The sequence below is a fragment of the Enhydra lutris genome, unplaced genomic scaffold, assembly GCF_002288905.1.
Source record: "Enhydra lutris kenyoni isolate GAN:26980312 unplaced genomic scaffold, ASM228890v2 scaffoldscaffold50, whole genome shotgun sequence".
Taxonomy (NCBI): Eukaryota; Metazoa; Chordata; class Mammalia; order Carnivora; family Mustelidae; genus Enhydra; species Enhydra lutris.
This window is the reverse complement of record NW_019154134.1, coordinates 15903994-15931487: the sequence shown is the minus strand read 5'-3', so window position 1 is coordinate 15931487 and position 27494 is coordinate 15903994. Positions and strand designations below refer to the sequence as shown.

At 36.2% G+C, this 27494-nt stretch overlaps 1 protein-coding gene across 4 annotated transcripts in view; it reads right to left on the bottom strand.

Annotated features, from left to right (window-relative positions):
• Positions 1–8660: 8660 nt before the first annotated feature.
• Positions 8661–27494, bottom strand: part of LOC111156860 (splicing regulatory glutamic acid and lysine rich protein 1) — a 44194-nt gene continuing 25360 nt past the window's right edge. For 3 of the 4 annotated variants that reach the window (XM_022517957.1, XM_022517959.1, XM_022517960.1), the window contains 5 exons: positions 23719–23838; positions 23003–23371; positions 18965–19060; positions 11985–12129; positions 8661–10838 (listed from right to left, as the gene is read on the bottom strand). In XM_022517957.1, the coding sequence (XP_022373665.1) occupies positions 10689–10838; positions 11985–12129; positions 18965–19060; positions 23003–23371; positions 23719–23838 (880 nt within the window). In that variant the 3' untranslated portion in view covers positions 8661–10688. The remainder of the gene's footprint in view (positions 10839–11984; positions 12130–18964; positions 19061–23002; positions 23372–23718; positions 23839–27494) is intronic. The other variant, XM_022517958.1, reaches the window with a different exon arrangement.

Sequence of the window (27494 nt, the reverse complement as noted above, 5' to 3'; positions counted from 1 at the left end):
CAGCCCAGGAGACAAGGAGACTGAAATCGTCCGAGCTCCATTTGCCAAGCCAAGCGCCTGTGAGTTTGCATCAGCCAGGGGCTGCACCTTTTCCTAATCCACACCAAAGGGGCTTAGAGCAGCCCTATATCACCTCCCTGGACTTCATAGTTTCTGTGGAGAAGCTGCCAGATTCCTTTCTTGTTTCAGAGAAAGCAGTATAGAATATAATTATTATTGCTAATAATTTATGACTGGTTATTATCACTTATTCTTATGAACTGATATAGAGCCTACATGCACACGAAACTAGAGAACTCTGAAACCAAACAGACTGGCTATAGAATTTCAAAATTCTAGTCATCCTTTTATCACTGTCCTCTACACATGACAATAATCTAAGTTGCTATTCGCAGCTTAGTCAGTTTCATGATGTTTTATAATCACATGATCCTGACAAGGGTGTATCTCAGTTGAGCCCCTATCCAAGTTTCTGATACTAACTAGCTCTCACACCACGCAGTCAGTAGGAGCTTGAAGTGAGGATAACAAAGATAAAAGCATGCACCTCAGATTCAGTTCATGTGATAATGTGAGAGCTCTCCCATGCCCCCCACCCCACCATGTCTGTTCCTGGGCCACTTGGGACTCAGGCTGCCTCACCCTGGAGGCACAGGAGATCCACTGGGTCCAAGCTCCTGGCTGAGTGGCTTCATGGAATCCTTAAGCAAAGGAGCTTTTATGATCTATCAGGAAATCAGTCTTTGCAAATACTACCTCCTTCATTGGTTGTCACTGGCCACACTGCACTTGGCAACAGTTCAAAGAGCCTGGAATGAAGCCTCCATCCTTCCAGATCTTGTCTTTCTTCTTCTCTTAAAGAGGCCCTAAGATGGATTTATTGTGAAAATAATAAAGTTTAAGCCTCACGATTCCTTGCTTGCATAGATGCTTTCTAAGACTTTTAATCAATTTTTTTGGTAGAGAATACACAGAATCAGCAAAAGGTATGCAACCAAGTAAATAGGTTAAAAAGGCTAACAGCAGACTTCCCACTTTTATGTACTTATATTACCTTTACAATTTAACAGGTAAAACAAACATGAAAGATATAAAAAAATGACTTAAATTGAACTTCTGGAGTGGTAAAATACAGTATCTGAGATTATTGTTTTTATTTTTAAATTTTTAAAAAAAGATTTTGACAGAGAAAAAGAGAGAGCAAGCACACACACAAGCAGGCAGAAGGCAGGCAGAAGGAGAGGGAGAAGCAGGTTCCCTGCTGAGCAAGGACCCTAATCGGGGGCTCAATCCCAGGACTCTGGGATCATGACCTGAGCCGAAGGCAGACGCTTAACCACATGAGCCACCCAGCTGCCCCTGAGATTACTTTTTAAAAGATATACTTAGGGGCGCCTTGGTGGCACAGTTGCTTAAGCATTCAACTCCTGCTTTCGGCTCAGGCCGTGATTTCAGGGTCATGGGATCAAGCCCCATGTTGGGCTCCATGCTGGGGGCAGAGTCTGCTTGAGTTTCTCTCTCCGTCTCCCAGTCCCACCCCCACTCTCTCTCAAATCTTTTTTTAAGAAAGATAGACAAAATGAAATTAGACTCTACAGAAGAAAATATTAATCTCAGAGAGCAAGAGAACTTTCCAAAGTGACACACACATACATACACACAAAACTGAAAAAAAAAAAAAAAAAAAAGAGGTTGAGTAAGCTGTGGGACAACTTCAAGTGACAATATGCATTAATGGGATACTACAAAGTGGGGAGGAGAAAGGAAACGTGAGGAAGTAATAGTTGGAAATTTTCTAAATTTAACAAAAACTCAAAACATACAGACCCAAGAAGCTCAAGGAACGAAAAACACTGAAACAGAAATTAAAAAAAAAAAAAAAAAAAAAACACAAAACCAATAAAATTAAAAAAAACTGATTTAGGGAGTAAATCTTTTTTTTTTTTTTTAAGATATTATTTATTTATTTGACAGAGATCACAAGTCAGCAGAGAGACAGGCAGAGAGAGAGGAGGAAGCAGGCTCCCTGCTGAGCAGAGAGCCCGATGCGGGACTCCATCCCAGGACCCTGGGATCATGACCTGAGCCAAAGGCAGAGGCTTTAACCCACTGAGCCACCCAGGCGCCCCATTAGGGAGTAAATCTTAAAAGTGGTCACAAGAAGGGGTGACTGACTGCCTCAGTCAGAAGAGCATGTGACTCTCTTTTTTCCTTTATTTAGAGAGGTTGTGGGGGTTGGACAGAGGAAGAGGTAGAATCTTAAGCAGGCTCCATACCCAATACAGAGCCTGATGCAGGGCTCAATCTTCATGACACTGAGATCATGACCTGAGCCAGAATCAACAGTCGGACACTTAACTGAGCCACCCAGGGACCCCTAGAACATGTGACTCTTGATCCTGGGGTCATGAGCTCGAGCCCCACATTGGGTGGAGAGATTACTTAAAAATAAATAAACTTATTTACCTGGGTGGCTCGGTCAGTTAAACGTTTGCCTTCAGCTTGGGTCATAATCCCAGAGTACTGGGATGGAGTCCCACATCAGGCTTCCTGCTTGGCAGGGAGTCTCTTTCTCCCTCTCCCTCTGCCACTCCCCCTGCTTGAAAACTCTGTCAAATGAATAAAATCTTGAAAGAATAAACAAACTTAGGGGGAAAAAAGTGGTCACAAGGAAAACAGAATTTCTTAGTAGAGGAAGAGTGGTAAAGAGAGCAGATCCATTTGCAACAACATGGATGGAGTTAGAATACATCATGCTAAGTAAAATAATTCAGTTAAAGACAAATACCGTATGATTCTACTCATATGTGGAATTTAAGAAACAAAACAGATGAACATATGGGTAGGTGGAAATAGAGAAACAAGCCATAAGAGACTCTGAATGGTAGAGAACAAACTGAGTGTTGATGGAGGGAGGTGAATAGGGATGGGCTAGATGGGTGATGGTTATTAAGGAGGGCACTTCGTACAGCGAGCACTGGGTGATACATCCTGAAACCAATATTGGAATGTCAACTAACTAGAATTTAAATAAAAATTTGAGGGGAGAGAAAAAGGGATAGCAGATCTCTTATTGGAAACAAAGTAAACCAGTGGAGCCACACTTTTCAAGTACTGAAAGGAGAGGTCCCTGGGTGGCTCAGTCAGTTAAGCTCTAGCTCTTGGTTTTGGCTCAAGTGATGATCTCATGGGTCAGGCTCCCCATTCAGTGGGGAGTCTGCTTATCTCCCTTGCCCTCTGCCCCTTCCACACTCATGCCCTCTTCTAACAAATCTTAAAAATTAAAAAATTATAGTACCAAAAGGGAAAAAAAAGTCAACGTGGAAGACTATTTGCAGCAAAATATCTTTCAAATATTAAGTTGAAATAAAAACTTCAGCCTGAAGGTGAAAGAATCCATTACCAACAGACCTCAACTATAAGAAAAGTTAAAGAATGTCTTCAGGCAGAATAAAAAAATAATCAAGCAGAAATCTAGATCTACACAAAGAAATGAAGAACTTCTTAAATTGTAAATATATGGATAAACAGACGAGACTTTTTCCTTCATCGAAATGTCTTTAAAACTGTTCAAGCAAAAATAGTTAACACTGTAGTGTGAGGACTTTAACAAATAGAAGTAAAACGTATGACAAAAATAGCAGATGAGGATGCCTGGGTGGCTCAGTCGGTTAGGTGTCTGCCTTTGGCTGAGGTCATGATCCCAGGGTCTTAGGATCAAGTCCTGCTTCGGGCTCCCTGCTCAGCGAGGAGCCTGTGCCTGCTGCTTTCCCTGCTTGTGCTCTGACAATTTTTTTTTAAAACAGCACAAAATGGGAGTAGGAAAAATGTTATTGCTGTAAAGGTCTTATACTACAAATGAAGTAGTATATTACTTAAGACAAGAATGTGATAAATGAAAATTCATACACAACAGGGGTACCTGGGTGGCTTAGTTGGTTAAGCATCTGCCTTTGGCTCAGGTCATGATCTCTAGTCCTGGGATTGAGTCCCATGTTAAGTTTCCCTGTTCAGTGGGGGATCTGCTTCTATGTTTCCTTCTACCACCCCCCACCACCCCCAAAACTCATGCTTGCTCTCGCTTGCTCTCTCCCAAATAAAAAATTTAAAAAATAAAACATAAATTTATACACAATAAACCCTAAAAACACAATTTAAAACAAAGTATTATAGCCAAGAAGCCAACAAAGAGGAGGAAATGGAATAAAAATGAATATTGAAAAAAAGGCAGATAAAGAGAAAAAAGGAGATAAAACTCAAATTTAAATACGATGACATCAATATTCACATTCAATGCAGCTGGTCTTAACACTCCCAACTAAGGCATAGGTTGGCAGACTGGATTTGGGGGAAAAAAAAAAAAAAAAGGCAAAACCGAACTGTATGCTGCCTACAAGATGGACACTTTAAGTATTAATACACCAACAAGTCTCAGGTAAGAGGATAAGAAAAGGTAATACTATGTTAATTTGGGTTGTTGTTGTTTTTTTTTTTAAGTTTTTAACTGGACTGCTAGTATTAACATGTGATTTTTTTTTTTAAGATTTTATTTATTTATTTTACAGAGAGATCACAAGTAGGCAGAGAGGCAGGCAGAGAGAGAAGGGGAAGCAGGCTCCCTGTCGAGCAAAGAGCCCGATGCGGGGCTCGATCCCAGGACCCTGAGATCATGACCCAAGCTGAAGGCAGAGGCTTAACCCACTGAGCCACCCAGGCGCCCCATAACATGTGATTTTAAAGCAAAGAATATTACCAGGAATTAAAGGGTAACTAAAAAATGATATGAATGTCGATTCAACATAAGGACAAAACAATCCTAAACATTTATGAACTATTAACAGAGTTTCAAAATAGGTAAGCAAAACCCATCAGAACTAAAATGAAAAACAGACAAAGTCCACAATCTACCTGGGGATTTCAAGACCCCAACATTAAATGGTAGCAACAATAGACAGAACATCAGTAAGGATATACAAAATTTGAACACCACCATCAGCCAACATGACCTAATTGGCAGTCCAGATTATTTTCAACAGAGCCAGAAGATACATTGTTTTCAGGTGAATATGGAACACTAAGAAGATGTATCTTGCAACATAAAGCAACTCTTGGAAAATTTTTTAAAAGGAATCAAATTATACAAACTTTTTACTAACCAAAATGGAATTGGGTTAGAAGTCAGCAACAAAGGCCTTTGGACACTAAATAACACACACTGAAAGTAACCCATCAAAGACAATGCCAAATGGAGAATTACGAAGTATTTTGAACTGAAGGAAAACAAAGACACAACATTATCAGAATTTGTTAGAGCAGTGCTTAGAAGGAAATGAATAGCATTAAAATAACCAGTATCAGAAAAGAAGGCCTGAAGTCAGTGACTCCAGCTCACACTTTAAACTAGAAAAAGAGCAAACTATATCTGAAATAAGCAGAAGTAAAAAAGAGCAGAAACTGGTGAAATAAAAAGCAGAAAAACAACAGAGGAAAGGAAGATGGAAACAAAATCTGATTTGATTCCTTTTAAATCAATAAAACCGATTTTAAAAAAGATATGTTAACATTAGGACTGAAAGAGAATATCACCATGTAGCCTACTTTATTAAAAGACAAGGGAGGGCGCCTGGGTGGCTCAGTGGGTTAAGCCGCTGCCTTGGACTCAGGTCATGATCTCAGGGTCCTGGGATCGAGTCCCGCATCGGGCTCTCTGCTCAGCAGGGAGCCTGCTTCCCTCTCTCTCTCTGCCCGCCTCTCTGTCCACTTGTGATCTCTGTCAAATAAATAAATAAAATCTTTTAAAAAAAAATTAAAAAAAAAATAAAATACAAGGGAACTTCCAATTTCTGCCAATAGATTTGACAACAAATTCCTTTGAAGATGCACAACACCAAAGCTTACTTGAAAGAGTAAGTAACATGAATAACCCTGAATCTACTTTTAATATTGATTTGTAATTTAAGAAGGAAATTCTAGACTCAGGTTGGCTTTATTAGTAAATTCTACCTAACACTATGGAAGACGTAATGACAATATGATATACCCAGTCCCTTAGAAAACTAAAGAGGAGGTAGCCAACACTTTCCCACTGAACCTATTAGGCCAGCATGACCCTTATAAACCCAAATTTAAAGACATGACAAAACCCTGGAAGAGCTTCCTACCACTTCTAAGTTATTTTTTAAAAAGCCGTAAATATGTAAAATGTCTCAGAAACACATGAAATTACTACTCAACAGTGGCAAGATTTGAAGATTTTCTTTTTATTAAAAATATAGCAACACAATAGCAGCATCATTTGATAAATCTTTACTAGTACCACTTGGAAGTAGTCCTACTCACATAAGTATACACCACCTAATGCAGCATCTTTATGTTTACATTTTAAACTCTTCCCCTAATAATCCATAGCATCATGTAAAGAACACTACTGTTAAGATTCAGGAGAGTAATAGTTAACTATGAAACTGAACTACTTACACAACTACACAATACACCCAAATGTCCTCTTCTGTGGAAATCGGGGAGCTCTGTAGATTTGGCCCAACAGTCTGTTGCCTGCCACGCAACCTCAGATTGGTGGAATTCCATCCCTTCAACTCTAATTCCTTCAGTATGATTTTCATAAATTTGGCTTTCACATATAGTCAATTAATTATCTATCTAGCAAATAAAAGTGAATCAGGAGTGGAGAAAACTGTATTATTCCATTCTAATCCCAGGAAAATAAGTCTTAGCAGTAAAATATCTGAAGTTTCCCAAAGGTTGCTAATTTTCAAAATTAAAATGTTAGCCAGATACAAAGTAAATTTAAAAAAAGTCAATGAACTAAAATACTGCTTTTAAAAACAATATATTAAGAAACATTATATTAAATATAAACTAACAGTTATAATAAGTTAGTTGCTAGGAACTATAAAAATACCTTAAAATAGAATGGAAAGAAATCTAGTTATTACTTACTACCAACCTGAATAGGGACCAAAAGTCATTAATAGCTCCAGCTTTTATTTTTAAAATAATGTTATCAATCTTCAGGCAGAATCACCAATAGAAGATTTAAGAAAAACAAATACATCCACAAACCCAAAAATAAGTAGGGAAGTCAATTTTATTTTAAAAGACTTTATTACATTATACTGGACTACTGCTTCCAGAAATATAATTTAGCCCTTTTAAGAGCACTAACTTTTGAAATCTGAAAATAAACAATTTTAAATGAACATTACACTAAATAAACACTAAATACTAAAGAATACTAAGTATGTAAGTAGTGAAAATTAAAAAAAAAATCTCAACACATAAAGAACATACTTTGTGGAAATGACAACTTCATAACCCACCCAGTTAAAACCAGATAGTATCTTTTAGTGAAAATATAGTGATTCACTGAAATGTTAAGTTACTCAATGCATCCCTCCAAAATGACTCATTTTAATAGTTAATTCAACTACTAAAAAAAAAAAAGATTTAAATCAAATCATATTATTTCTAATAGATTTTTAAATGTTTAAAAGCCTGTTACTACATATTATAATCCTTTAAATTATCAGAGTTGACTTGGATTAAGGGCTTTTTTTTTTAAAGTTTTAAGATAAAGACAGCAACATACATATAGGAATGAATGAGGTCCTAGAAATAACTAATATCACAAATGAAGTTATTTTCTTCACAAAAAAGAAAGGATTCTAAATATGAGTTCTTATTTTTGAGCATTTCAAAATTTAAGCCTCAGACATTTCTGAAGATCAACATAGTATATATAGAACCTCTTGAATATAAGAATTCTGAACAAAATCACAAGCTGATTAGTGTTTGCAATTATAAATTAATTGGATTAGATGGAGAATAAGGAGACAACTGCAGAAGTTGTGGATTTATACTTGTTTTCACGTATGAAAATAGCCAGCTTATTATGAAGGCCCATCTTAATATAAATAATTCATCTCATTGCTGAAAAGAAAGAACAAGAGGATCAATAGACTTTGTCTAAAATGATGAATAGCAACACAATTAAGGAACAGAATCTACTCTGTTTAATCAGGCTAAAAGAGATAATTATAGAATGGATCAAGTATAAAACGCCTGTCTTCTTGGCCTTACCTCAAGTTTTCCTGACAACATCTACCTGGATTAAAAAAAGAATAGCCTTAAAGAAAAAACAAAACGCCTTGCAAGAAAATAACAAATAAATGGAAACCTACCTGGCTCCTATAAGTGAACAACAACAAAAAAGTCTCTCTTTCTCTCTCTCTCTCACACACACACACACACACACACACGCATGCACACTCACACTCACTCCAATACCTCCAGGCCCTAGAAAGCTTTGCTTCCATAAGCCCATTTAAGAATATTTTTTCACTTTCTCTGGATCTCTTGTATTCCTATTCATGTCCAACTTTAACAAATCGGAGTCTTCCAAAAGCATCATCATCGTTTTAAAGCTGAATATCACCAACAGGAAAAATAATTAGCAGCAAGAACCAAATTAAGTTTGTCAACGTCAACACAGGGAACATTAAGAGTCCAGAGTACAAGAAATAGCTCAAACTTTAAATGATGATTTTATAGACACCACACATTCTCCAAGTCGAAATAATCTCTGTGCCAACTAAAACAAGATAAACTAAGATGCTATTTTGAAATGCATAAACAAGTACTTTCCTCTAAAATACTTAGCTTTATTAGAGAAATGGTACTAAAAATAACAAAGATTCAAACATTTGCTCTATTCTACTTACATATTATAAATAAGACAGCTGTTGGTGCAAGACACCCACTCCTTTGCAATCTTTCCATATGCACCCAAGCATTCTTGTATCAGAATAAGCTGTTTACCAGCCAACCGTATGTGGCTGAATGATTAAAATGACCATCTATACTTTACATAGTAAAGCATTTTCAAAAATTTTAATGTACACAGTGACAAAAAGGAAAAAAAAAAACACAGTTATTCTGAACACATGAAGAGTAATTAAGCAGCTTCATAATCAAACCAGGCTTCATTGCAATAAGGGCAATTCTTTCCATTCTCCACCAAATACTTAAGTTTCAATAGTATTAACATTAAAAGAAAACTCAAGTTGAAACCAAGTAACTGATGTGCTACTCAGCTTCTTAAATCTATAAGTAACTCTTCCCATGAGGTAAGGCAACGGAGTAATTTGATTGTATTAGGTTGCATTAAAATAATGATACTTGATTTTTTAAATAACATGCTAATTAAAAGGTATAACTTTTAGGGGAACAAAACAATAATGAAAAGATATCTGAAACTATGAGTTACGGCTTTGGGGGAAAATATTAGCAATGTTGTTTTCCTACTTGCATACTTCCTGCAGAAAGTGAGCCTAAGAGTAACGAATGACCTATATTTTAAACTCAAGTAAACATATCCTTAAAACAAATAACCTCATGTGTTCTCTTTTACATAGAATTTCTGCACATCATTTATGAGAAGATGATTAAGAGGTAATAATTAAGGCCATCCAATGGAGACAACAAAAGTGTTTGCTCTGATTTAAGTAAAGAACGAACGTGCTTCATTTTCAATTATCACAGTATAAAACTGATGGTCCCAAAACTGCATTGTTGTTCTAAAGTCATTCTTGAAAACAGGACTTCCCTCATGTTAGGTGAACTACGTAAGAAGCTCTTCTGACATACCACTTGCACCCTTCTCTATGGGAGTGAGTGGAATATCCATCTATGTTCCATATGAACCGAGAATAACTAGCACATATAAAATTCTAGAAAACAGCATACCACATTGTAGAAGGCACTAAAGCTTCAGCTTGTGCTCTCATAGCCCATTTTGAAAACCCAGTTTTCTTTTTATAATGGTACCTTTGCCACCTACAGCTGACAACACACACTGCAGTATTATTTGTAATAAGCTTGGAAATGTCAAGAAAGTTCAAAAAGAAATGCTTACTCTGTGGGGAGACCCAATGATTCTAAACACTGAATACTAATACACTATTATTAGTATTCAACACGGGTGCTCTTCCTTTTGAGAGAGAACAGGAGCATGCATTGTCAGTTGTTTGTTAATCCACTTATTTAAGCAACTTTAGTCTGTAAAACTATTTTAACAAAAAAAAACCTGTTGTCCTAAACAGTGAGCAAAAGAAAACACAATAGTGAGAATTTAACACAATCACCGTAAATCCTGTGAAGTAAATGTTAAAACTTCTTACATACTCTGCACTTACAAGGATGTATATATATTTCCACCGATTTCAAGCACATCATCAAATCTGTATATATCGAAATAAAAAAAAAAAAGTAAAACAATACAAAATTCAGCAACTACCATTTTTAAAAAGAGCCTCCAATGCTTATCTCCAGTCTTTAAGGATAGTACAAATTTGGATTTTGATGTCCCATTTATTTGTAATGGTTCTTGGCAAACACTAACAAACCACATGACAAGTGTGTCAGCCACCATGGAAATGCACAGATTCTAGAAGATGAGGAGTTTGGGTAACACCTGTCATTTTCACGATGTCTATGCTTTATTTTCTTACTCCGGAACAAGATGGCCACACAGTCACCTAACAACTAGAAAAGCTGTTAGTTTGTATCTTTATGCTCAACTGGATTTCTTCACTGTTTAACATCTTGTTGAGAGATTTAAAAGCTTTGGATTTTATTCCAGCGTGTGTTTAGAGGTGCATTTTTCAGTCCTATACTGCTTCTGTTTTGGTAGAGAGGTTTTCTTCATTTGGCTGACAATTTCCATTTTGCTGTACTTTGTTTTCCTCGGTCCTTGGTGCATCCTTGTCATCTACTTCTTTGCCCACGCTTGATTCTGGTTCCTTATTGTGTTCCTTCTCCTACAATAAATATGAAGCCACACATTTAATATTTTTCTCAAGAATTGCCTGTTACATCTGGTTATGGCTAACATATGTATTTCTGTGAACTTAGTAAAAGTGGGTATTTTCTGTCATTACCTTATCATATAAATAAGATATGCAAACATGTATCAGTGTGTCCTCCATACTTCTCATAAAATATGGAAACTGTAAATTAAATTAGAATAAAATAGTCTAGAAGAAAGTCTAGGAAGTGTTCAGTAAACATTACTAAATTGAAAAAATGGAAGAGATCTGCTGAAAGAGTTAAACAGCTCCCAAAGATGCCAGGATAGATCTGTAATCTGGATACCAAAGAAGCAAAATTTAGAGGATGTAGAAAAAGAAATCACTATTTGTCCTAGCAAAGACTGCTCAAGAACAGTGCAATTCTGCCCTCAGCTTAAAGGAGAATTAAATGAGAACATACGGAACAATGTCTGACATGAGACATACAGAAATGCTCAAGAGACATTATCAATGTTACTGACAATGATGATAAAACCCTACCAATGAGTAAATAAAATTATAAGATGAAAGCTCCAAAACTCATAACTGATTTCCAAATACAAATAAACTTACTGAAATAACAAAGCAATTAATGTAATTCATAAGTAAATATTTATCCCAAAAAATACCCTTACTTGGTGGAATTTGGTTTTCCATTAATTATTCTAATCCAGTAAATCTAATAATTTCAGTGTACATTACAAAACCAATGATGACAGAACTTTTGTCAGATTTGCTGAAACAAATCTATTTCAAGAATATATATAATATTTTGAGGAAAGTGCCCTCAACCAGAAATCTTTGTATAAAATCAAATACCTTATCATATATTGTTCCACATATAATACACATGTTATGTACGAACAGTCTTATTGTATGCCATTCTAGGACTCCCTAAAGTAAGGAAAGCATATGAGTTTCAGTTAGCTCTTACCTCATCCCTTCAAAAATCCAGCTTAAAAAAGTTACCAATTGAATAAATATTAAAAGATACCAAAAACGTACAAGATACCACAGCCCTCAAAAAGGTTTTGGTCTAAATCTAGTCCTATGTTTAAAAAAAAAATCTCAATTATTAATTATTCAAAGCCTAAATAATGAATGCCTTCTACTTACTTTAAGTGAAGTATTGTTCTTCTCCAACTTTTCCTTTCCATCTCGGTCATTAGAGCTCTTTCTTGTAGAGCTTGATCGTTCTCTCTCTCTTCTTTCACTGATATGGTCCCTTTCTTTTTCTCTCTTTTTATCCTTCTTATTTCTGCTATAAGAACAGTGATAATATGCCAATTAACTTCTAAGAGATTAAAGACCTACTATGTCATTGACAAAAACAGTCTTCTCTAACACTAATGCACTATATGTAAGCCCATCAGTAATCTGGTCTGACCAAGTAACATAAACAGTCCTATAGCCCCACCTGCTCCACTCCGTAACACAATTAATTTTTTCAAGATGCCCAAGTCTTTTTGCAGAGGCCACCATGTGTTCACATAAACCACAATTTCGTATTATCAATTTATTTGTTCAAGATTTATTTATCAACTGTAATGAGATTAAAATAAAAGCAAATACACAGGTTTTTTACCCACCTTTTCAAAGCAAAAAATGAGTAAGCAGAAAGGAATGAAAAGGACAAAGAATTAAAGGCATCTCCCAAGGAGGAATGAATGACTGAATACCAGCAAAACTTGGTATTTCAAAATAACCAGTGCTACTGCCATTGTCATTCACCATTACAAACAAGTCGCACCAATTCAAGATCAAAAGTTAAGAGAAGACTGCAAGAACAAGTTCCAATGATAAAAACAATATACCCTTAGAATTAGAGAACAAAACAATGTATTTCTAATCGGAAACATAAGACTTTCTACCTTTTTTTTTTTTTAAAGATTTTTATTTATTTATTTGCCAGAGAGAGATCACAAGTAGACAGAGAGGCAGGCAGAGAAAGAGAGAGGAGGAAGCAGGCTCCCTGCTGAGCAGAGAGCCGGATGCGGGGCTCGATCCCAGGACCCTGGGAATCATGACCAGAACTGGAGGCAGAGGCTTTAACCCACTGAGTCATCCAGGCGCCCCAAGACTTTCTACTTTTAACAAGTTGGCCTTAATGCGGTATTTTAAGCTTTTTTCTCTTATTAATGAATAATTCAAAAATAAAGACAAAGACCAAGAAAATAAAGACACTGGGCAAGCAGAACTAAGTACATATAAATATTTAGTTTAAGAAAGGTGGCATCTCAAATCACTGAGGAAAAGATGGGTCTTACAACTGGATTATTATTTGGTAAATGATAAAACTCAATCAATATCTCGTACCTCATTCCACAATATATAAATAGGTCCAAATGGATGAGAAACCTAAATTTTTAAAATAAAATACAAATGCTAGAAGAAAACATGAGTAAATTCCTGTAAGTTTTTTTTTAACGACAACTAAATTCAGGTACAATAAAAGACTGATAAATTTGCCTACATAAACCTTTGCAAGGAAAAAAAATACATTACCATATTCAAAAGAAAAATGACATACTTACAACATATGTGTGCATCTTTCTACATAATTTTTAAATATCAAGGGAACAATCATATCAAACTGAATAAAAGTCTTAGGAGTAAATTTAACCAAGGAGTCAAAAAATTTGCTGAAAAAGATGAGGACAAATAAATAGAAAGACATCCATGTTTATGGATTGAAAGACTTAAATATTGTTAAAATGGCAACAGTATCCAAAGCCACCTAGAGAGTGAATGCAACCTCTATCAAAATCCCATTGCTGGGGCGCCTGGGTGGCTCAGTGGGTTAAGCCGCTGCCTTCGGCTCAGGTCATGATCTCAGTGTCCTGGGATCGAGCCCCGCATCGGGCTCTCTGCTCAGCAGGGAACCTGCTTCCCCCTCTCTCTCCCCGCCTGCCTCTCTGCCTACTTGTGATCTCCCTCTCTCTGTCAAATAAATAAAAAAATAAAATCTTAAAAAAAAAAAACAAAAACAAACAAACAAAAAAACAAACAAAACAAAACAGTCTTAAAAAGAATAAAGGTTGAAGGCACAGCATTCCCAACTTACTATCCAAAGGCACAGTAATCAAAACAGTACAGTATTATGTAAGGACAGAAAATAAACCAGTGGAATAGACCAGAAGACCCAGAAATAAACTCCCACATAAATGGTTCAAATTATTTCTGACAAGGATGCCAAGACCCATTCAATGGGGAAAGGACAATCTTTTCAACAAATGACATCGGGAAAACTGGATACCCACATGTACAAGAATAAAGTTGGACCATTATCTTATACTATATTAAAAAGTTAACTCAAAATAGATTGAAGACCTAAATGTGTATGCTAAGACTATAAAATTCTTAGAAGAAAACATAGGAGAAGATCTTCATGACATTGCATTTACCAATGATTTTCTGGATATGATGCCAAAAGCACAGGCATTGAAAGGAAAAAATAGATAAATCTGACTACATCAAAATTAAGAGCTTTTGTGAACCAAAGAATAGTATCAAGAAAATGAGAAGGCAACCCACAAAACAGGAGAGAATATTTGCAAATCATGTCTCTGGTACGAGATTAATATAAAGAATTTAAAGAACTCTCACAACTTAACAAAATACAAATAACCCAATTTGGAAATGGGCAGAAAACTTGAAGAGACATGTCCCCTAAGATATATAAATGATCAATAAAGCACACAAAAAGATGCTCAAAAGGGGAGCCTGGGTGGCTCAGTGGGTTAAAGCCTCTGCCTTCAGCTCAGGTCATGATCCCAGGATCCTGAGATAGAGCCCCGCATTGGGCTCTCTGCTCAGTAGGGGGGAGCCTGCTTCCCCCTCTCTGCCTGCCTCTCTGCCTACTTGTGATCTCTGTCAAGTAAATCAATAAATAAAACCTTTAAAAAAAAGATGCTCGACATCACTATTCATTAGAAAAACGCAAACCAAAACTACAAGATGGTACAAGATACCATTATACACTCAGCAGAATGGCTATAATCAGAGGCAGACAATAACAAGTGTTGGTGAGCATGCAGACAAACTGGGAGTGCTAGCATAATGCTGGTGGGAAGGTCGAATGACAGAGGCATTTGGGAAAACAGTCTGGCAGTTTCTAAAAAGATAAGGAGAGGGACACCTGGCTGGTTCACTTGGTAGAGCAGGTGACTAGCGCCACCCTAAGATTACTTAGAAACTAAAATATTAAGTAAATAAGTAAATAAATTGATTCGCTGCTCTGCATACTGATTAAAAAAAAAAAAAGATAAAGAGAGTACTATAAGGCTCAGCAATTACCACTCCTTAGGCACGTGCTCCAGAGAAAGGAAAACAAGTGCCTACACAAAAACTTGTCAATGAATGTTCATGGAAGCATTACACTTAATAGTTAAAAAATGGAAAAATACTAGAAGTTCATTAACTAATGAATGGATAAGTAAAACATGGTTTCATCCATTCAACGGAGTATTTTTCACATAAGGAGTAAGATATCGATACATGCTCCAACACGAACCTTGAAAACATTACATTTAATGTAATACAAATACAGAACATTACGCATACTGCATGAGTCCATATACCAATGTCCAGCACAGGCAAATCCACAGAGTAAGTTAGACTAGGGACTCCCAGGAGCTAGTAGGGAGTAAGTGCTTATGGGTATGGGTTTTCAAGTGAAAAAAATAATCTGGAATTAAGTAGCAGTGATGGTTGACGATACTGTGAACCTCATTAAAAACCAGTGAATTGCATATTTACCTCATTAAAAACCAGTGAATTTTATGACATGTGGATTATTTCTCAATTCCAAAAGAAAAAAACAAAACACCTAAGGAGCGCCTGGGTGGCTCAGTTGGTTAAGCATCTGCCTTCAGCTCCCATCATGCCCCCAGGGTCTTGGGATCGAGTCCTCCAAGGGGCACCCAACTCCACAGGGAGCCTGCTTCTCCCTCTCCCTCTGCCTGTCTCTCCCCAGCTTGTGTGCTCTCTGCCAAATAAATAAATAAAATCTTTTAAATCTATAAATAAATAAACCCAAGGTGTAGTTGGGGCTAGGTAGTCTCTCTCTCTCTCTCTCTCACACACACACACACACACAGTATATACATAATGTATGCTATCAATGCATCTGCTTAATTTTGCAAAAAGAAACACAGGAAGGATAAAAACAATCGATTACAGAAGGTGAATGGGGAGCAATGCACAACAAACAGGCAAAAAGTAACTTTGTGAACACATCTTTTTATCTAATTTGAGTTCCTAACTGAAAAGTCTTATCTTTCATGAGCAAAGTATTAAAAATACATATGTGGGGGTTCCTGGGTGGCTCAGTAGGTTAAAGCCTCTGCCTTCGGCTCAGGTCATGATCCCAGGGTCCTGGGATCGAGGCCCGCATCGGGCTCTCTGCTCAGCAGGGAGCCTGCTATCCCCTCTCTCTCTGCCTGCCTCTCTGCCTACTTGTGATCTCTGTCTGTCAAATAAATAAATAAAATCTTTAAAAAAAAAAAAACATATGTGGCCCACAACTACAGTATCATATGCAGTCTATTATCCTCACCCCAAAACAACGCAAGTAAACCTAAGACCCCTACTGAGAAACATGCTCTTCTCTACACGCTGACAAAGGTTTTTATAAATTTCTCTTTTCTATACCTAGAAAACCAGGGAAAACCAACCGAAAAACTATGCCCATTCATTAAGGTAGTGGAATGAAAAATAAATACACAGAATGCAATAACCTTCCTTTGCAGCACAAACCCAACCAGCAATGAGAGGACATAATGAAAGAAAAAACCTCATTAACAAGGGCAACAACAAAAAAAGATCTAGGAATAAACATAGAAGTTGCATAAAATCTGTACAAAACAAACACTGAAACTTTTTTTTTTTTTTTTTAAAGATTTATTTATTTGACAGAGCGAGAGAGAAAGAAAGAGATATCACAAGTAGGCAGAGAGGCAGGCGGAGAGAGAGACAGGGAAGCAGGCCCCCTTCTGAGCAGAGAGCCCGATGCGGGGCTCGATCCCAGGACCCTGAGATCATGACCTGAGCCAAAGGCAGAGGCTTAACCCACTGAGCCACCCAGGCGCCCACACTGAAACATTCTTAAAATAACACTATGGATGGTTTAAGAAAGTGAAAAGCAGTCGGTATAAAAAAACTCACCATCACAAAGCTTCATTTATTAAAAAAATTGATTTATCAACTTCCCCTAAGTTAACTTTATTTCTAGAGTTTATTCCAGATTTTATTTCTAGAACCTAAACAACTCTTATTTTCAAATGGAGAAAAAAGAAAAAAAAAAAAAACAGGTAAGAATTGTCAGAAATGCTCAAAAAACAGCAGTCGAAGTGTGGGGGAGGATCAGGCTGACTAAATGTTAAAAAAATACTACACAATTTGAGTAATAAAAGCCTGGAGCATTGGTACATGATAATTAGTCAAACCAACCCAGCAGCAGCAAGGGCCCAGAAATAGACCCATACACAGAAAGAAATATTTAATACCTGAAAAGGCAATATAACAAATCAAAGTTCGAAAAATTGAGTTTTTAATAAATGATACTGATCAAAAGAAAAGCATATGGAAAAATAAAATTGGACCCACATGCCCTACTATACATAAGGATGACCTCCTCCTAATGGATCAAAGATTTTAATGCAGTAAGTAAAACCATAAAAGTATAAGAAGAAACAATGGAAGGCATTCAATTATAATCTTAGAATAGAAAAGAACTAATCTGATGTGACTCAAAATCCAGAAGTCATAAAAGAAAAAATTTGAGGGGCACCTAACTGGCTCAGTCAGTAGAACATGTGACCCTCAATCCTAGGGTTTTGAGTCTGAGGCTCCACACTAGTTTTACAGTCTACTTTGAAGAAAAAAAAAAAAAGAAAGAAAGAAAGAAAGAAAGAAAAGAAAAAACTTGGGTAATTATAAAAAAATCAAAATCCTTTTTAAAATCAAGTCTCATAATATTTTCTGAAAAGAAATGACAAAGTAGGAATGATACCTCATATCAAATCACTAATCTCCCTAATACGGGGGGCCTGGCTGGCTCAGAAGAGCATGCAACTTCTTGATCTCAGGGTTTTGAGTTCGAGCACCATGTTGGGGGTAGAGCTTGTTAAAAACAAAAACACAAAACAAAAATAAAAACAAAACTTAAAAAAAAAAAGATCACTCTAATATAAAAAGAGCCCCTGAAAGTAAGAAAATTCTAAAAACAAACAAAAAAACAAAAAGCAGACCCCACCAAAAAATGGCCAAAGTATACCAACAATTCACAGAAAAGGAAATATATATGGCCTTGAAATATATGACGAGAAGGTCACTTTCACTTTTCAGAGAAATGCAACTAAAATTACTGATTATATACTGAGACAATTTCTCATCTATCAGATAGTCAAAACCCCGCAACTACAGTAACATAATACAGTGCAGCTGAGCGAAAACAGACCGTCTCCTACACAGCCAGCTGACACACGAACTGCTGCCAATCTATCTGGAGGGCATAAAGAAACACCTGTCTAAATTATAAACACACTTAAGCTGTGACCCAACAATACCACTTTTGGAATTTTCCCACATAACCTGCACACAATGAAGTTAAGTCCAAAGGTACTCACTACAGTACGGTCTAATTTATAATACAGGAAAATTAAGCAAACCCATACTACTGCAGGCTGGTTAAATAAACCAAAGTACTGCCAAACAATGAAGTCCATGCAGTTCTAAAAAAGAGTAAAGCAGCACTCGCTGATGGATACGTAAAGGTCTCCGGGCTGTTGACTGACATAAAGCAAGGGCACAAGTGTTTTTTTGTGCTACCTTCTGGATAAGAAATATGAAAAGAAACTATAAATTTCAATGTTGTAGATCTCTACACAAAACCAGAAGGATATACAATACAAAAAAATGAAATGGACACAGAGTAGTGCATAGGTGAAATGATGTATTACTTTTTATAGTGTTGGGATTTCTGAACATGCAAATGTGTAACATATTACTCATTCAAAATAAAAAGTTTAAAAATCAAAAAGAAAAATTTTCTTCCCCCGCTCCATCCTTGGATTTAGTACACACTTTCAACCTACCTCCTAGGAGATGGAGATCTAGAAGATTTCCTTTTTATAGTTTTTGATGTTCTTGGTGATCTGGAAGAACTCCTGCTCCTCCTCCTACGCCTTTCCCTGAAAATCAAAAATATATCATTTAAAAATGCAGCAATTTTAATAAAGCGCAATTCAAATACACAAAAACAAAAGGGTCCTTAAGACTCTCTAGTTAACAGTAGTCTTCAAAGACCAGTTTAAACTCATGTCCTTTAAAGAACATGTCCTTCTTTTTTTGAGATTGATTGATTGATTTGACAGAGAGAAACACAGTAAGAGAGGGAACACAAGCAGGGGGAGTGGGAGAGAGAGAAGCAGGATTCCTGCCAGGCAGGGAGTCCGATGCAGGGCTCAATCCCAGGAACCTGAGATCATGACCTGAGCTGAAGGCAGATGCCTAACAGCTGAGCCACCCAGGCCCCCAAGAACATGTTCTATTATCTAATATTACTGCAAGTCAAATTTTGAACCATAAATTTTACAGACATGAAAATATGTTCTAAGATTTCATAACAGAAAAGGGAGAAGACTCCTTTTCATCTGGTTTATTTGAACACTAATTTCCTGAATGGAAAAAAATACCAATGGATATTTCAGATTCTTTCAAGTTAAGTATGTTCTTCTCCAGCATCTAAAATATGTTCTGCTTATCCAGATCCTTTGTCCTGCATCTAACTCCTTGCTGCCCCACTGTGGATTATTTTATAAAAGATTAAGTTGGCTTCCAAAATGTGAAATTCCCAAATTCAAGCATTTAGAATGTCTCTAAAACATAATTTACATTAATCTGTTTTGCAGAGAAATTGTTTTATCCTCCAACTTCCTACCATTTTATTGCTCTATTCATTTAAACCGAATGAACAAGTTGCTTAGACAGAAGTAAAATAGTTAAAACCTGGGGTGGCTTAAATATGAAATAAAAAATAACCACTGAATTACAGTGTTTAGTATTATTAAAAACTATTTTGTTTAACATGTTACCAAATGACTTTATTTATAAGCGTGGTCAACTGAGAAACAATGAATTTCAAGATGTCCGTAATTCAGGGATGAGGTAGGAGGACAGACATACTATGATTAATGTGTACAATTATCTCCCAAGGAGCTCTAATAATTAGTGGCTATATAGATGAAAGAACCAAAATCAAAACAAGTTCTCCACACCACCCTCAGTAAGAATATTCTAGGCTAGGGGTGCCTGGGTGGCTCACTGGGTTAAGCCTATGCCTTCAGCTCAGGTCATGATCCTGGGATCCGGGTATCGAGCTCCACATTAGGCTACCTGCTCTGTGGGGAGCCTGCTTCCCCTGCCCGCCGCGATCTCTCTCTGTCAAATAAACAAATAAATAATATTCTAAGCTAAAGAAGCATTTTGCCTATAATTTTCATTATAAAATAAATATTAGATAATGCTCAGATGTGGTAGATACAATGTATGTCAAGACCAAAATAGCCAAGAACTTTGAAAACACCATCAATTCCAATTTTACCTCAAGATCTCTCCTCCATTACCCAATTTTATCCCAAAACACCCCAAAATTATACTTCCTGACTAATGTGAAAATTAGGGAAAGATATTCCATTCAGTCAATGCCATTCTGTAACAGCTCAGTTTAAGTACCACAAATACTTATTTTATAGCATGAGAATATCAATGTATCTTAGACTTTGTTTACCCACAAAATGGTTCCACTGTGACCAGTTTTGACTGTTTAACTTTGTTCAGGAAGCACTGTGTATAAGTAGACATCTAGGAACTAACAGCTGATGATAATGAGAGCTAAGTCTGGACAGACAGCAATCCAGAACACCAATTAGGTGAGAAAGAGGCAGTCAGGGGTAGTAAAAGGAACTGTAGTTGGTTACACTTAGATTTAAATTTTAGTTCCACCACTTACCAGCTGCATGACTAGGGCCATATTACTTAACCTGAGTTTCAGTTTTTCCAACTGGAAAATGGGGTTAATAACTAAGTTTGATAGTGCTGTTATGAGGATTTAGGATGATACCTATAAGTACCATGCACAGTGTCCTGCACATATTCAGTGTCACTATTTTCTCCTTTCTCCTCACTAGCTTTACTGCTTGTTACTGAAAACACTGTGAAAGTTGTGTAAGTATCAAAATTTTCTTTAAAAATGTAGGTTAGAGGACAATGTTGAAAATAAAATGCCACATACCATATTTTTCTGAGCCATGAAAATGTTTCCTGTTTACTAAACAAATCAGAGCACACAAAAAAACAGGAAAATGCTAAAAGATGACAAACTGTAACTCTTCACCAAGCTCTTATGAAAGCACAAAACATACCAAACTTCTGAACCTTTATTTTTTTTTTAAAGATTTTATTTATTTATTTGACAGAGAGAAATCACAAGTAGGAAGAGAGGCAAGCAGAGAGAGAGGAGGAAGCAGGCTCCCCGCCAAGCAGAGAGCCCGATATGGGGCTCCATCCCAGGACCCTGGGATCATGACCTGAGCTGAAGGCAGAGGCTTTAACCCACTGAGCCACCCAGGTGCCCCAAACTTCTGAACCTTTAGAAACTAATGTCAGTTAGCCTTTCTTTTCCAGGCCCCAGAGGTTAGTTAATATATTTAGGAATGAATGTAAACATCTGAACTTCCTTAAATGTCAAGCAACTTAAAATGGCCCCCGACAAAACTAAACATTTCAAAGTCATCCAAAAAGTAAATTCAACTGAATTTAAAAGGAACCAAAACATTGTTTTGTGTTATGAAGGGCAATAATTAAATGATCACATAAACACAAAAGAAGGTGTGACAGACAATCAATAAAATTACTGTGCGGCAAAAGAATAGTTGCAAGGCTTGACTGAGGTCCACAGCAAAGAAGCTAAGTTAATTCTTCAGTTTCTGGTTCAATGTGCTGAAATAGAACAGCGGTCTGTTTACATACACTATTACTTTCAACTTTATGCTTCTGTGGTAGTTTCTTAAAGCAGGTACCAAGTTCTGATTAGAGAATTCTCAATTAAACTTAATCTCTTAAAAAGAGAAAGAACTATCTTATTTCTAATATGGAAGTGCAGAGCAGATGGAAAACCTCCCCTAAGCCGTGGTATTATCACACTTGGAAACCATGATAGTAATAGTCTTCTCACAGATTTACTGTGACAATTAAGTAAGGCTAGTCATGAAAAACTGTGCCAAGACAAAATCTGACATTTGGTAAAGCATTCAACAAACGCCTGAAATTATCTTGTATTACCTAACCAAAGACTGGTATATTAAGAACAAGCTACTAGAACACAAAGTTAGAAAAACAGGAAATATGCATTCATCTCCAATCACCTTCTATGAAAAACCAAGTTTAAAAGTCATAAAAACGTACTAAAATAGGTGTTTTGTTTAGTATTTTTAAGATCTATTTCTAAAAAAAATTAAGAACTCCCATTTACTCAGTTACTATATCATGTGGAGTAATGGATATAGGTTTAGATAATCCTGAATCAAGGAAGGTCTAGGTCTTCTTTTTGCAGCTGTTACTATGGCAACCTGCTGCCACCTAGTGGCAGTGTAATTATTAATAAACGGAACAGTCCTAAGAAAAAAGGAAAATCTTAACACTGACAGATCAAGGAAAACCAAAATTTAAAAGTCATGCACTCAACAAAACAGAGCAGTAAAAACAAATGAAATTTTAATAAGCTTTCTGAATACGAAAATTTACCAAGAGGTTAAAAAGAAGGGCAGGGGAAAGAAAAAAGAAAACCTTGTCCTTGCCATCTCATCCTCCAAGAAAATAAGCAGCAGCAGCCACTGTTTTATACCAGGGATTACAAAGGATAGTTAAAACTTTTCAAATTGCCCAATTATCATCTCTTCCACCTCATAGATTCTAATACTGTGGCAAGTGCTCTACTAGAGAAATGTTTATTCTGCAATTAAAGGGCAACGTTCTGGTATTATTGTACTGTTTCCACTTCCCCCTTGGTTAAAATTCACATTTTCATTTGTTATCAGTAAACCCCTTCATAAAAATTTTAAGCATTATCAAACCTGCTGGAACTACGAGATCTTCTTGATGCATTGTAACTTCTGGGTGGTGTTCTGGATTTTTTATCCTTCTTTCTTTTGTCATCTATCTCTTTGGATCTGTCCTTGTCTCGTTCCTTTTCTTTGTCCTGTTCCTTGTCCTTGTCTCGCTCCTTGTCATGTTCTTTTTCCCGCTCTCTCTCTCTGTCCTTTTCCTTGTCTTTATCCCGGTCCTTTTCCCGTTCTTTATCCCGGTCTTTGTTTTTACCCCGTTCCTTTTCTTTTTCACGTTCCTTCTCCCTCTCTCTCTCTTTTTCCCTTTCCTTTTCTCTATCTTTTTCTTTCACTCTTTCCTTTTCCTTGATCTTTTCTCGGGTGTCTTTTCTCTTGTCCCTTTAAAAACAAAAATAAATAAATTCACAACTAAAATTATTCTACTCCCCAAAAAGGACCTCCCTTTCTTCAACAAAACAACTTATACTAGCTTGTAATACATGATAATTTCTATATAACCCAGGTGTACATGAGGCTGTTAGATGAAACAGTTACCCAGTTTAATTACATATTTTAGAAACCTCATGAGTCATTCTGATCACCAGATTCAAATCAGTGGCAATCAATATTAATCACTACTAAAGCAAAAAAAAAATTAAATGTCTCTCATTAAAAACTTAAACCACAATAATTTTTTAACAAATGGAGCCATGAGAAAAATTACCGCTAATTTCCCCAAGACTCACCGTGAACGTGAACGACTCCTTGATTTCCGTCTCTCCCTTGATTTAGAGCGTTTTTTATGTGGGCTCTTAGATCTACGTCTGTCTTTTTGTCTTGAACGTGATCTATTATGGGATCTACTCCTAAAGAAAAACAAGTTGTTAGAATGTCAAAACTTACTCTTACAATTTTAATTTTAAAAAATTTAAGATGTCTTTCAAGTAAGAAAATTTTAAAACCGATCCCAACAATATCAGTATTTTAAAATTCTCTATTACATAACGCCTCAGTCAAATTATTTGAAATAAACTATTTATTAGCAACTTTACCAAACAGTTCATTTTCAGAATACAGAGAAAGAAATTACATTATTTTCTATGTCAGACTGAAACTATTATTTTCAAGTATGGCTTTCCCGTGCTAATTATTATATGCCTGTTACCACATGCCTTCTCCCACAGAACAAGTTTTTATACTATAAATTAAATTAAACTCTTAACTTGCATGTAATTGAACTGTTAATGGTGATACTCTGACAAACAGTGGTTTTCTGGCTCAAGAGTTTCTCTAACTGGCAGTGTGATGTCTGTCGTAACATATATTAAGAATGTATTAAGGAAGCACAGTACTAATTACACTGCTAGTATGACAGGAAAATAAACATTACTCATGAGTTGAAGCTACAGATAATTAAATGCTGGATCTGCAAGACCTCTTGATTTTATAACTACATAAACATAGCTATTAAAAGAAACTTTTTTTTTCCTTTTTAAATATTTATTTATTTGATACGTAACGAGAGAGAGTGTATAAGCTCTGGGAACAGCAGACAGAGGGAGAAGCAGACTCCCTGCCGAGCAGGGAGCCTGATGTGGGCCTCAATCCCATGACTCCAGTATCATGACCTGAGCCTAGGGCAGACGCTTAACAGACTGAGCCATTCAGGCACCGCCCCCCCCCGCCCCTTTTTTTAAGATTTTATTTGAATGTGAGCACAAGAGGGGTAGGGAGGGGTTGAGGAGAGGAAGAAGCAGACTCAGGGATCCCAATGTGGGGCTCAAATCCAGGACTCTGAGATCATGACTTGAGCCAAAAGCACACACTTAACCGACTGAATTACCCGGTGCCCCTAAAAAAAAACCTTTATTACTAGAATTCTTGCGGGAAAAATAAAGGTCACTCCAATTCTGAAATTCTATAGGCTCCTTATTCTCACTGAAACAGTGCTTATATATTGTAATTTTTATCCTAGTAACTATTAAAATATAACAAAACTGAATGCACACAAATAACAAAGTGACAAGACTCACCAGCTCTGGAGAAAAACAATCTGGCTCTGACATTCAGCTCTGCCACATACTAGCTGTGAGAACTCTGGCTACTCGCTTACCCTCGCTAAGCCTAGTTTCTTCATCTACAAAGTTGGAGAATCAGACCTATATCGCCTAGGGATGTCATGAGGACTGAATCAGATGATGCATGAATGACTGCCTAGCTGTGTCAGGCACAGAGTAAATGTTCAAAATTCTTAATTTTCAAGATCAGCATTAACAATTAACATAAATGAAAACTTTAAGTTACAGCTTTATTCCAAGGAGATCAAATGAACTTCCACAAGTATGCTTTATATCATTAAAATTCATCTTGATAGTCATGTTTTCATGAGTTAAGTTAAAGCAAAGATCTATAAAAGAAATACATACAGTTAAATGCTTGTGGTATGCTAAGAAGCCAGAAAAATCTCAAGACAATTTTTAATGAATAATGAAATCCTGTTTTTTTTTAAACGCATTTTTCAGTACTTAAAATGTTTTCCAACAGCTAATTTTCAACCAAACCACTTATCTATTTTATGGCTTTAAAAATTATACATTTATCTGGTAATAAAAATACCGTATTTTTAATAGAGAAAGATAAGCCAGTTTGCTGACATCTTTAATAACTCAAGAGATAAAGGGTCGTGTGCTGGGTATTAAAGCAAAACTGCAAAACTTAAGCCATTTTTAATCCATTTACAGACATCCACATGAGGGGAATGTTTTATAAGGCCTTTGCTTCTATGTACTTAATAGAAAGTCTTTACATTTTTGTTCTAGTTAACCTTGCTAAAAATATACATAGTAATTTTGTTTTCCTCAAACACTGCTTTCCAACCTTAATTAAGCAAAGAAACACCTTTTAAAAAATTAGACATAGCCTTAGCAAGAATTCATTTTAAAAACACTGATCATTTGGATTCCTACCTTACCCTATAGGTCCTCAGAGTTTCAAAGTCCCAAGAGTAATTACTATATTTTAATTTTGACATTAAAAACTTTCATGTCCCTATTTCATCCACTAGTCACCTCCAAATAAGTGTTCTGATTAGGAATGCAAAAAGCAAAAAGCTTCAAGTCAAGAGCAAATCTAATCCAACCAAAGAGAAAGACTTGAGTTATCATCAGGAGATCTCATTTCAGCATAATGTGCAAAACCACATTTATAAATTAAAATGTAAATACAGGGCAACTTACCATCATGTCTCATCAAAGTTCAATTCTAAGTCTGCTGTTTCCCATTAAAGTACTATAAAATGTCTTATAGTTCCCATGCTGGTCTGTCAAGGTTACTTAACTTTAAAATATAATAATTACAATACTACCCACCTTTTCTAACACTGCCCTTGAAAAAAACACATATAAAAATTTGAGCAAAGTCAAAATACATCTCCCTGGTCCTAGCCAAGGTCATAGTGACAAGAAACCCCTTCCTGCCTCCTACCATACAAGGGGAAGGAACAGGGAAAGGATAGAGGCTAGAGTGAGGCTCCAGAAGCATCTGAGAATGCTGAGAAAGTAGAAGAGGGTAAGCCTTCAAGAGCAAAGGCTCCCAAAACTCACACTCCTGATAATAAGTCTAGTGGGGCAGAGCCAGAGCTGAGGGGAAGTTCCTTACATACCAAGATCCTTAAGTCAAATATTTTCAGGGATTTCAAGGGATTTTTTTCCCCCCTTAAAAAGAACCTTTATTCTTTTGTATTTCTTTATGAACTCAGTAAAGGCTACATGTGTTTCTATACATGTGTAAAAATTAGTATAGTATAAATTTACTTTGGTAAATTTAAACTTTAATAAATTTACTTTAGTATATTTATACTGTTAGTATAAATTTAGTGTAATATAAATTTATATACTACATAAATATATGAGAGTGTTACATGTATATGTGTGTATGCCAAAAGCAAGTAATTTCCAATGCTACATAGACAAACCTTCAGGAGAACACTCTCATGACTTAAGAACAGTAACTAACAAGTTTCATTTTAGACTGAAAAATCCTTCCCCTACTAACCCTTGGAAAGGGAAAATATCCAAATATACTTAAAATGATAAAAGCAGGCACCTTAAAGCAGAGAGTTAAGTAAATTTGCTCCAATAGATAAATCTTCACAGAGATTATCAAGAAAACTGATGTTAATCATGTTTTCCTTTTTTCCAGCCTTAGAAAACCAGTAAGGTATTAGATTTGGAACACAGCTCTTGGGTCACAAAATGAGATTCAGGTCACTGGTCTCTTTCCTTCTTAGAAAAGAAGTAATTACTCTTGAGCTCAATTTTTTATTTCTTTTATCTCCTTTACCTTCACCACATCCTGTCAACCTACAGAAATCCACAATCTAGTACCAATCCTTCAATACCACTTTCCTTCTCCAACTCAGGCTTCTGTGGCTCTGACCTCTTCCCTGTACATGTAACAACTTCCTTCACTTGGATCTGAACTTGCCTTACTGGAACACCTGGGGCGGGGGGCAGTAAAACCA